General features: G+C 35.1%; 1 protein-coding gene across 1 annotated transcript in view; it reads left to right on the top strand.

Moving 5' to 3' along the window:
- TRHDE (thyrotropin releasing hormone degrading enzyme) overlaps positions 1-12039 on the top strand; it is a 368798-nt gene that overhangs the window by 275849 nt on the left and 80910 nt on the right. Inside the window, exons 8-9 of the mRNA XM_028532432.2 lie at positions 7877-7942; positions 8578-8765. Coding sequence (XP_028388233.2) covers positions 7877-7942; positions 8578-8765 — 254 coding nt within the window. The remainder of the gene's footprint in view (positions 1-7876; positions 7943-8577; positions 8766-12039) is intronic.

Raw genomic sequence — 12039 nt, 5'->3', positions numbered from 1 at the left:
GTGGGGCAACTTTAGTTGGGATTTAGGTGATCCCTCTTGAGAAGTATGTGTAGTGAGGTCTGAAGCATGAGAAAGAGCTGGGAGAGGAGAGGAAGAAAGGAAGGAAGGCTTGTACAAAGTGCTAAAGCAAAGAATGGAGCATTTTCAAGGAAAATAAAGAAACTGGTGTGGATAAATAGAGTTAGTTAGGGAGCGGGTAGGGGAGGAGACGGGCTAATCAAGGAGTACCAAAGAAACCTGTGTTAAGGAGGATGCGTTTTATTCTGAGTACAGTGAGATGTTATTAAAGTTTTAAACTGGGGTATGACCTGGTTCTATTTATATATAAAGCAGTATCCTGGCTACTTGTAATATTACATTGGGATTGGGGCACAAAGCATACCTGTAGGGGAATCAGGTAATGAAATTTGGAAGATACTTTAATATTCAGATGAGAGATGATGGAGGCTTAGTCAGTACACATACAGAGACATGGGTGGATTCAAAATGTTTCTGAAGGTAGAATTAAGTGGAGCTAAGGATAGATATGATGAAGAGTGTGGTGTGAGAGGGGAGGAAGAAAATGTACTCAAGAATGATTGAGGTTTCTGAGTTGAGGGCCTGACCAATTGCCAAAAAACTATAACAGATGGAGGTTGAGAGAATGGGAGGGACCAGCGAAAGAAACTGAGTTGGAACAGCTGGAGTGGCAGATGGAATACCAAGGGTGTGGTATCATTCATGTCAAGAAAAAAGCTTCCTTAAAGAATAAGAAAATGATTGATGAGGTTAGATGCAACTGAGAGATGGAGCACGATAAAGATTTGAAAGTGTTCTGTTGGCAGCTTGAGAATTTATTGATTTCAGTGGAAGAATGAGTGGGAAATGTCTAAGTGGATAAGTGTGTGAAGAATAAAATTTAAAGAAATTACCCAAGGAAGAGGATCAGGAAAACAGAGGAGGTAGTTAGAGGGAGATAAAGGCTAAGGAAGGCTTCTGTTTTGTTTTGTTCTTAAAGATGGGACACACTTAGAGATGGTTGCACTAGTTTTAGGCTACTGGGGAAGGAGCCAAGAGAGGAAGAGTTTGATAACTGGAAAGGAAGTAAGACATACTGGGGTTATTGGTCTTTGAGAAGGTACAAAGACTAGTTTTTGATAGGAGATATACTTCCAGTTAATTTGGAGGTTTATAAATGGGGAAATGAGGAAATTACTTTCCACTGAGTTCTATTTTTTCAGTATTTTTTGAGGCAAGGTCAGTAGCTGAAAGTGAGGAGATGCTGGGTGGTAGAAAGGTTTGAGGACTGAGGGTTAGAATGCATAGGAAGGCATGGCAGTATTGAGTGCCCATTTGAGTTCGCTGATTATAAAGTTATAATAAAACTCAACTACTCAATTGCATTATTTTCTCCTGTCATGCTCAGCTGCATGAGTTCAGGTCTGGAGAAGGCAAATACTTGGATTCATCCAGCATCAGGATTTTTGCCAGCTGCTCTAATCCAAGGACAGAGCTGCAAAGGAGAAGAGACTATTTGCTAGTAATTAAGATGAACTATAAAATATAAGCTGAACAATCAGGGAAACAAAGACAGAATGGAACTGAAAGACAAATACCTGCCATTAATATTAATAGTAAATAATATACTAGCAAGTATATATGATTTTTAACACTGAATAAAATAAATCCCATATGTTCCTAAGCATATGGGAAGTTTAACCTGCCAGTATTGATTTCTCCTTATGTCATGTCCTTTAAATGAAAATCTTCCAGGGAACCTTTTTAGTCCAGAACATATGGTAAAGAGCCCTCTGTACTCACCCACAATGATGTGCAGTCACATTGGTTTCATGGAGGGGGTGATGAGTGAGCAGGAAAGGAGTGAGAGAGTGCATATTGCTTGAGTGGTTAGTATTTATCTTGTCCGAGTCACCTGAAGATTAGTGTCTCTGCTGCACTGTTATCAAATCATGTATGACTGTTTTGTGCTGGGGAGTCAAATTAGTGTCCCCATTCCATGGGCAATAGTGCTCCATCCCACCATGTCTCCCTGACCAGCAGGCTGCTACACCTCACCACTTGCAGAGTCCTCCATGTCTTTCCCATTTCCAGACTTGGGTAGGGTAAGGCTTCTAGGATTTCCTCAAGTCTGAAGATGGGTTGGTCTTAATTAATTTCTTGCATTTTTACTTTTCAAAAAAAGTGTAATTTTTTTTTCTTCCAAGAACTTTCTTCCAACGTAGTTCATAAACTTTCCCTTCCTTGGGCCTCTAGGCTTCTCTTAGAGGTAAGGTTGAAGATGAAGGTATTGATGCTAGACTTTTTTTCCCCTTGAGTTTGGCCTTAAAATAACTGTATTTTTTTTTTGTGGGTTTTTTTTTTTTGGTTCTTTGTGTGGCAGATATATTTCTAAATGCTTTTATTCATTTTATGTCATTTTCTGTGCACATCCTTCTCAAGTGCACTATTACCTACTTTTTCCAGTCGAAAAATTAAGGTTTAGGGAAAATAGATCCCTTACCCAAGATCACATGGCTGGCAAGGGTCAGTCTGAATTCTTTAGTTTTTCTGACTCAACACGCCACTTCTTTCTCAACTGACTTACATTTTCTTCTCCATTAGTCATTAATTAACACTGGGGGCTGAGGAGAAAAGTAGTGGACATGGGGAACTCCATGTCCATGACCTACAGTCAGCAGGCATCGTGATTTACAAAAGGCAGTGTATTTTCACCAGCCAGGATAGAATTTATCTCTTTTGTGAGCTTGTCGTGGTCAAAGCCCCTTTACCAGAGCATTTGGAAAAAGCAATTCGCAATCTTCAGTTTCACCAATAGATTTATTTTATGTCTGAGGAATATTTCAAGCTGGCAGCAAAAGTGAGAGGTGGGGATATTTTAGTACCCCAGGACACCCCTATAGACTTACATTCACACTATTTCACTGACGAGTGTAGGACCCTGTCAGGTTGTTCCAGAGTGGAGTACAAATTCAACAGCGGCAGTATTGCACCTTGGGTGATATTCCTGCATGTTGCAGCATTGATGGCAAGATCTGTGATTACTAAATAAGAGATACGTAAAAAAAGGTAAACTGATGTGAGAATATGCCACAGTCTATAATTTAAGACCAACAAAAAATCTTTCATGTGCTTGCAGATTGTTTTGATTTAAAAATATTATCTGGTGTATTTTGCAACCCCTTAAGAAAATCTACCGATTTTACAAAATTTACACTGTGTAGATGGAGTAATGGATTTTTAAAACATATAAAATATCTTTTTGTTCCAAGAGAAATATCTGTATACTCCTATATCTAAGTAAGCTACTTTTAAAAGTAAATTTAGATTAAACATTTAAAAAATGAAAATCACAATGGCATGCAAACAATGATATATATATATATATATATATATAACGGAATTTTCAACTACTTTTGTTTTATGTATTTGAATAACTTTCTCTTCTAAATTCCACCTCATTTGTAATTGTGTCTGGTGTGGAGAAACTGCTAAACCTCAAAAAATTTGTCAATGGTTCTCATTTTACTGGGTGTCCTCCTTGGAAATTTGTTATAATTTAATAATAAGTGTTAAATAGTTATTTATATTTTTTATCCTTCATTCTTATCTAATAGAATGAAAATATAAAGATTATTTTATTTTGCATAATGCTTTTTTCAATGTTTTGCTACGCATTTTACTTAATCACATAATCTCTGAAAAGTCTCCAAGTATTAAGCAAAATAATATCTTGATCTGCAGTTTAGCTTTCTTGTGTTTTAGTTGTTTATCCATCATTGCTTCAGTATCCTCGCTTCCACTTCTCAAGGTCAGGGAAAGAGGAAACGCCCCCTGAAGTGCATGGATCAGGCTACGAATGGGTTCTCTCCCTCCAGTCCTCGTGCGGCGTTGCTGTGATCTGGCAGCTTTTAATCTGCTATTTTTTGTTGTCCACGGATCCTTTCAAGTTCACCTGACCATAATAATGTACACACAAATTTTTAATTTTAGAGCTTATGTTTCTCAGTTTAAAACACCTACTCCAGCAGCTTTCTTTAAGACAAAATTTAGCATGGTTTCTGTTTTTGTTACTCATGTGCACTCCTGTCCATGGAACTTTCATACTTTTTTCTCCACCCTTCTTCTCTGCCTCTTTTTAAAAATATTTGAATATCTACCTCTCTCCACCAATCCCTACTGTTAATAGCACATTAAAAGACTTATAGATTTACTAAACAATCCTGGGTGTTCTTTGCTTTTCATTTTGTATAAGTTATGAGAAATAATTTCTATTTTTCCTCCTGAGGTTTAATAAAATGTAAAATGTCTATTTATTTTGTGTACATCTCCCATTACTATTGTGTAAATTGGGTTTGGGGTTGCAAGCAACAGAAATAAACTCGGGCCAAATAAAGAGTTTATAGGCAGGATGGAGGTTGGCCCTTGGAATCATCTGGAAGGCTGAAGGATCAGGCTTAGAAAACAGACAGCAGGAAGAAAGGGAGACTCAGAATTTAAGACACCGAGTCAAACTCATGCTGCAGGACTGGCTGGTTCAGTTGCTGCTTTTAGTATGGCTGGCTGCCTCTGTAACTGAATTGTCAGCGTCATAGGGAGTAATCTTTCAGTTATTCCTGCTTCTTGGTTCCTGGAGGACTCGTAGTTCTGGGATGAAGTATGGACTTCTCTGAGGCCAGGGAACATGTCTGAGCTTTAGCTAGAGAGATTAGAGAGGGAGTATTTAGAATGTTGATTCTTTCCATTTCAAGTGGGAGGCAGAACTCTTACTTTCCTCCACGATGCCATGGTGAGTTATTGCCTCCATAGAAAAGTGGTGTTTAAGTGCTGGGAAGCCAGAAGAGTGAAATATGCCCACTACAAATTTTCTGAGGTACTTTTATTCTTAACAGAAAGAAACAATATTTCACACCCTTGCTTCAACCTTCTTGTCACATAGTCAGAAAAAATCAATGCCTGAATATACCCGGCATTTTCCAGACTAGTCTTTTAAGTAGAAGGGACCCCGCCTCTCCGCATCACTGAGCCCTGGACTTGCATCTCCTGCCCCCTTGGAGAAAAGTGTTGGGCATCTACCCAGAAGCTAGTCTCCTCTTCTTTCTTGTTAACCCGAATTCTGATTTTGTTCAGGTTCTCACCCTCTTCACAACCACATACTTCACAGGACGGGGTCCTGCCTAGTGCTGGCTCAACACAGTTCTCCCTAACGTTCTTGAACAGATTTTGGCTGGAGCACATGATGCAGTTCTGACAAAGGGGAAACATAGGAACTTTGATGCAGCATCTGAAGGGAAGTTTTCTTGAAACTTAAAAAAAAAAGATATTCTCAGGAAGAAATTCTGTTGTTTTCCTCTGTGCCATGTTGTGTCTGAATGTGATGCTCAGGATCGTTGCAGCCATCTAGCCTTAACTTATGTGTGAGAATATAGTTTTGCTTAATATGCTTTTCACTTTTAATCAGTTTACATTTTGAGTTATGTCCCTTAAGAGTGTCTTAATGGTTATCTTTGCTTTATTCTTTTCAACATTCTGCTACTAATGAAAAACTTTGTGTAAAAAATCCACAATTCTTTTAATGGTTAATATTAAAACATTCTTCTACTTCATATCATAATGTCAAATTTCCTGCTGATTGACCTTCATACATATAATATAAACAAATTTCCATTTTAGATTTATAACTCTAGCTACTTTTATATTCAATGTAGGTTTGAAAGGAACTTGAAATTATATTTAACCTTATACCAAATGTTTGACTTCATCTTGTCAAGTAGTTATTATACCAAGACTTCTGAAGTTTCAGTCACAAGCCTTCCTCCACAAATCACATCCCAGTATTCACAGTTGTTCTAAGTAACCTTTTTCCATCACTGTTTCCCCAGCACCCAGAAAGATACCTGGCAAATGAAAGTGCACCGTACATTTTGTGGAGTGAATAAATAGATAAGTGATCGATTCTCAGAAAAACAAGCAAACAAACAAACACGTTCACTATTCTTAAACTTTCTTTGTAATCCTACAAAGACAAAGCAAAATTACCTTAATTTAAAATTTGACCTTTGTGTGTGTGTGCAAGAGTAAGGCTAAAATAACTAATGAAAACATTTGGGGCTTTTTGAGGGGTGGAATAAGAGTGGACCTAGGTTGAATTCCAATGACGCTGGAACATCGGGACTGCAGGGAGTCTGAGAAGGCATGCTGTTGCCCTGAACACTGAGGTGGGCAATGGAAGCTGCTGCCTCAGCCTGGGTCATTGCTCTTTCAGCCTGCTTGCGATGTAAATTTGTACTTAATTCTTAACTGGGGATGGAATCAAGAGATCAAGTTGTTGATCCATATTGGGCCAGTCAACTCATCTCATGAACAGTTGGATTTTCATGACCCATCTATGAAGAAACTTGTATATTTATACATGCGACCTTTCAAGGTCCATGTAGTATTCCTTTGTTTCCTATTTTGGATTATTCTAGCAGTACTGTTCATAAACCAAAATCAATAATAAATAGTACTAATTTTAATACTTTTTATTATAGAATCACTAAAATAAAATTCAAATTTATATTTTATAATTCAGTGTTCCTAAATTTATTCATTTAAGTGCTGCAAAATCATAAAAGATAATTCTGACAAATCTGAAATGATTTATTTAAATCCAGGTACCTGGGTACTAATTGAAAATGCCTCATATGGCATGTTCAGTCAAAATTGAGATTCAGAGAGGTTATTCTGGGTTGTGTTTCTTCAACAAAATTATTCATAACACCTGATGATGATGACGTTTTTGTGGTTGCTAAGCTAATGTTGGGCATTGTAGCTCTCGCAGTCTGATTAAGTGGGAGTTGCCATTTGCTAGGCTGTGAGTTGCCGACAAAGCTGAATCTGTCACAGGTGCTATAATTTGTATTTCAGAAAATTTGCTTTCCCAACTTTAATTATCTCCAAAGTATTCTACTCTAAATAAAATACTGAAAGTAGTCAGCATTTTTTTTTAGTTTCAGTACTGTGATGTAAATTAGCATTTTGTGTACTACCTACACGTTGTAGAGATGATAGAATTTCAGATGAAGAAAGTGACTCTTGGTTTTATAAAATAAGACACGATTTTCTATTTTGGATTCAGAAAAACATAACACCAAATAGCCATGACTAAACAGCACATTCACAGTGACATAACCATGCCTCACAGAAAAGAGCAGACACGAATCAGTATGTAGGTTGAACTACACATGATTGAAAATGGGAAATGGGAAGTCCTAAGTCCCAAAGTATGAAATAAACTTAGGATCAACTCTTTCTCATTAAATATTAGTATGTGTTTCAAACTCACAGAAATAAGTATGTATCACTTTGTATTAGGCAGCTTGTTCTTTGCAGAAAGACTAGGAAACTTGACAGGTTGTAGAGATAATCATCACCCTTTTGGCAAAGCAATTCCTCTTCACATCTGCATATATTTCAGTTGGGTCCTCTTTTTTAAATTCTATAACAAAAAAAAATTCAACCTGTCAACATAAAAGCCTACGGGAAACTTTCACCTAATATATTTCACTGGAGAGATAGTTTCTTCAAAATTGCCCAAAGTTGACTTGTTAAATCAGAGGAAGATCTTTGACCCTGGAAATCCTTAAGGAGTGATTAGGGCTATGAAAATAATTTTAAGAGATTAATTTTTAAGAGTTTTTTTGGTGACTTAAGAAATACACTAGAGTTAAATATTTTGGGAATATTTCAAAATGAGATTCTTCATTTTTCTGCATGTCTTTCTTTTTGTTAATGCAATTCCAACACATGGAAATGATTAATTGCACTGAGAAATAAAAGTGTCTACTGGAAATTGCATAGCCTTTGAATTGTAATCACAATTTTGCATTCTTCGTAGGATTATTTAACCATTCATAAGTATGGCAATGCAGCCAGAAATGATCTCTGGAATACTCTTTCCGAGGTAACGTATAGGAAGCTTGGATGTGAAAACCTCTTCTTGAATACTTGAACTGAATTTATAAAGCAGTCATAAATTTTATTGACACTAAGAGTTTGTTTTTGTTTTTTATACTTCTCTTTTTATCATATTGCTTTCTTGTTTTATTTTTGATATATTACATATATATTATAAAGATAATGGTGTTCAAAGTTACTTAAACTATAGGCAGGAGTAAAAGATATCTTGCCTACTTTAAACATGATAATACTTCTGAAATATGATTTTAATATTGTATCAGATATTCATGTTAAAGAAATATTTAAATATTAAAAATTGTTTTGATATGAGAATACAAAATTTAAATTTGATACTAAACATACTGCAGATACTTAATGATGCTGCACACACTTGCTTTAACAATAAAATGTTTTATCTTCCATTAAGTAAAAAACTTATATGAAATCTGATATATATGAAACGTGATATATATAAAGATAAGGCTAGCAGATGAATTTTTCTAACAGTATCTTAGCTTCACTGATTTTAAATGTTTTTATATTCAGGGTAAACATAAAGGTAAAAATGAAAATGGTTGGATGTAATTATGTTTATAATTCATGTTTATAAAACTAATGTATACAATTTTGGTTATAAAGGCTTTAAAAAGAAATGGAAAGTATGTAAATATACAAGAAGTAATGGATCAGTGGACACTCCAGATGGGTTATCCTGTTATCACCATCTTGGGAAACACAACAGTGGAGAAATGGATAATAATTACCCAACAGCATTTTGTTTATGACATCAGTACCAAAACTAAAGGACTTGCACTCCAGAATAACAGGTACAACACTTTGTTCCATGAAAAAAATTCTTTTATTCTTACATTTTATTTTGTATTTCTATATTTTAAAAAGCATTGATAACACTATTCTGAAATATTTTAAGCAAAATGTAGTTTTGATTTCTTTATTTACATTATGGTATTTATATTTTGATTCTTCTTTTACTCCCCTTTCCAGATGTTTTTAACCATCAAGATTATAGCACATCAAAGTTACTTTGTTTAGGAAAACAGAATTTAAGTTATCATGATGCTTTAAGAGAATAATGTGTGATTGTTTTTCCCTGTAAATGTTGAATTCAAGAAAGATGCATTGATGTGATTAAATGGAATTAAGCAAACTGTGATCAGTACAGTAGATGACAACAGAAACTAACAATCCAGAAAGACAAGTTTAAAAAAAAAAAAGGAAAAAAAACACTAGACCAGTGTCTGAGCCAAAGAAACTCAAACCAAATTCATTTCTAAATGGTCGAAGTATCAATACCACTTATTTTCTTCCCTCATTTCTAGTGTTTCAAACCATTAAAAAGACACACACACATAGAATTTTTATTCTTGATACTTAACTTTCTTTTTCATTTAATTACTGATAATTCAGCACCAAGTATTTATTTTTTTCTTGACATTTTCTTAGCGTTTTGTGTCTTATTAAAGGCTGAGCCAAGGAAAGATAGTAGATTTTTATCGCTGAACTTCATTTTTTATTTGGTGCCCTGATAAGAGGTTGGAGAAACAAAGAGGGATGGAGGTTAAAATTAGTAAGTAAAACAAGGTGTCTGAATTATGTCTGTCATGCTGTCTTCTACTACTTTGGAATATTAAGAGTCTGACTTTATCACTCACCAGCATCTAGGAGGTGTGAAGCATGATTAAGTGTTCTTTGTGATCGCTAAGAAGAGAAATCATTTCCAAGTAGCCTAGCTCCAAGATGGGCTACAGAAGAAGTGATTGAGAAATTTATTAATACTTCTGGTGACTAAGTTTGGAATCCTGTTTAGAAAAGCATTGTCTTAAATCCCCTAACTAATACATGAGTTCGTCTTCCACAAACTGCCCTTGCCATCCACTCTCTGGACCCAGACAGCACGTATCACCCCTCCACAATGTCAGGGTCTGTCATTCTTCATCCAGCTTGGATTCCTCATAGCTACCAAATGCTTGTTCTGACCATCTACCGCCTGTCTCCATGCTGAAACCTGTTTAGGCATAACCTCTGGGCTCGCCAGAAGTACATAAAAACTACTTGACTGTAGCAAAGTTAGAGTGATTCAGCTATGCCTTTGGAAATGGTCAGTCTGATACAAGCATCACTGAGGCAGAAAAACATAAAGGATGCAGATTGCAGAACAAATTTTGAACAAAAATACCCTGTCAACCTATAACAGCCATCTGATGTATTAGATTGACACTTTCAAGGAAAAATTTCTCCCAGGCTGTAAAACTATATGGAACTTCTATAGAGCTTTGCTTGTACTTGAGTTTTAAAACCATATAGATGATTTTGAACTTTGGCATCTAAAATAATTTACAATAAGATAATGCATGGCATCCCATTAATCTTACAAATGACTTTTTATTTTGAAAAAATATGGCTTGCAGTTGGAAATTTAGTATTCAATTTTGTATTACTGATTCTTTAATTCACTGTGACATTGTGGTCGAAGCTTTAATACCAATTTTATCTATCCTTTATTTGGTTATATTAGGGGCAAATAATGTTTCACAAACATGTTTAAAACCATGATATAAAAGGAACATTGATCCTTGAGGATTTTTAACATCTTTAATTTTATATATCTCATGTCCTTTAACTGACACTTGAGTTCACAATTTATTGACCCAACTGAATGTGGGAATAGGTACTAAAAAGTCAAGTGCATAAAGTTAACCTTGGTCTTACCTATAGACTTAGTTGGTCCCTTTTATTTTACCTCAATCTAATACAATGACAGTTTATGGAATTTCCAGGCTTTTGCAAAATCTCATGTATGAAAATATGTGCATAGTTTAAATTTAAAATCAGATCCAAAGCCAGACAGTTTTGTTTCTTAACTAATTGTTCCAATTAATCAAAAAGAGTCTTTTTAAACAGAATGACTATTAAATAAATATATTAGTTTTCTGTGTTTTCTTCATAGTAAATCCATCATTAAACATTGGTGGCATATTCCTAATGTTATGTTAGGATCTTGGAGGGTTTTTTAAAAAACCTTACATGAGTTGCATTCATTCACATCTTCCTAAAGAAGTAAGGCATGTTTGGCTTCTGTAGATTATTTATTTCCTGGTCTATTTTGTGGAATCCACTGCACTATCATGTCATGTGTCCACACAATTGACACTCACAAACTGATTAAGTAGAGCATATCATTTTTAAAACTTAGAATGTTAAACATATTATTTCGACTTTCCTTATTGGAGATAGCAGTTGTATAAATTATGAATTTCTTTCAGTTTTCCATTTGGATCATGTACTATTGCTGAGTTCTGTTTATTGTGAATGCAAAACATGAAATGATAAAATAATCCAATTCCATGTGACAGAGTTAGAGGCATGCCCTGCCCTCTCACAGCCCCCAGAACACATTCATTGTTTTTAGTTATATAACTCCAGACATGTTCGCTGAAAAATTCTCAGCTTTGCATTCACTCTCACACTTATGGAGCTCACACAATATCTCTTTTTACATTTTAAAAATAAGAAATAGTAAAATAAACCAGAAAAAGTCAAGAACCATATGATTTCAGTCATACATAGCACATAAAACGGAAAGCAGTAAGTGAACCTTCACGAGAAACAAACAAACAAAAACTCATAGACACAGAGCACAGTAAAGTGGTTACAGTATTGAAGGGGGTTCAGAGGGAGTAAAGGGTAACAGGGTTCAAAAAGTGGTGGCTGGATAAAATTTGACTTTGGGTGGTAGTCACAAAATGCAACATACAGATGATGTATCATAGGATTATACACTTGAAACCATATTATTTGATTAACCAATATCATCCAAATAAATTTAACAGAAAAATTATTAAAATAAAATATATTTTTTTCCATGCTGGATGTTGTTAGCTTACCCTGTTGCTAATGGTTCAATGACAGATCAGGATAATATGACTATATTTTAGGGAAAGAAACATTTAGTCCCTGAACTTATTGTAAAATGATTCAACATGTATCTGGCTACTCATCTGAGATTAAATTGATATTACTCCATGTACAAGCATAGGCCTCAATTTTTATCCTATAAAAAGTAAAATTCTAGAGAATGCT

Source organism: Phyllostomus discolor, chromosome 2, assembly GCF_004126475.2.
Source record: "Phyllostomus discolor isolate MPI-MPIP mPhyDis1 chromosome 2, mPhyDis1.pri.v3, whole genome shotgun sequence".
Taxonomy (NCBI): Eukaryota; Metazoa; Chordata; class Mammalia; order Chiroptera; family Phyllostomidae; genus Phyllostomus; species Phyllostomus discolor.
The sequence above is the reverse complement of the archived record's forward strand: the minus strand, read 5'-3'. Positions and strand labels throughout refer to the sequence as shown.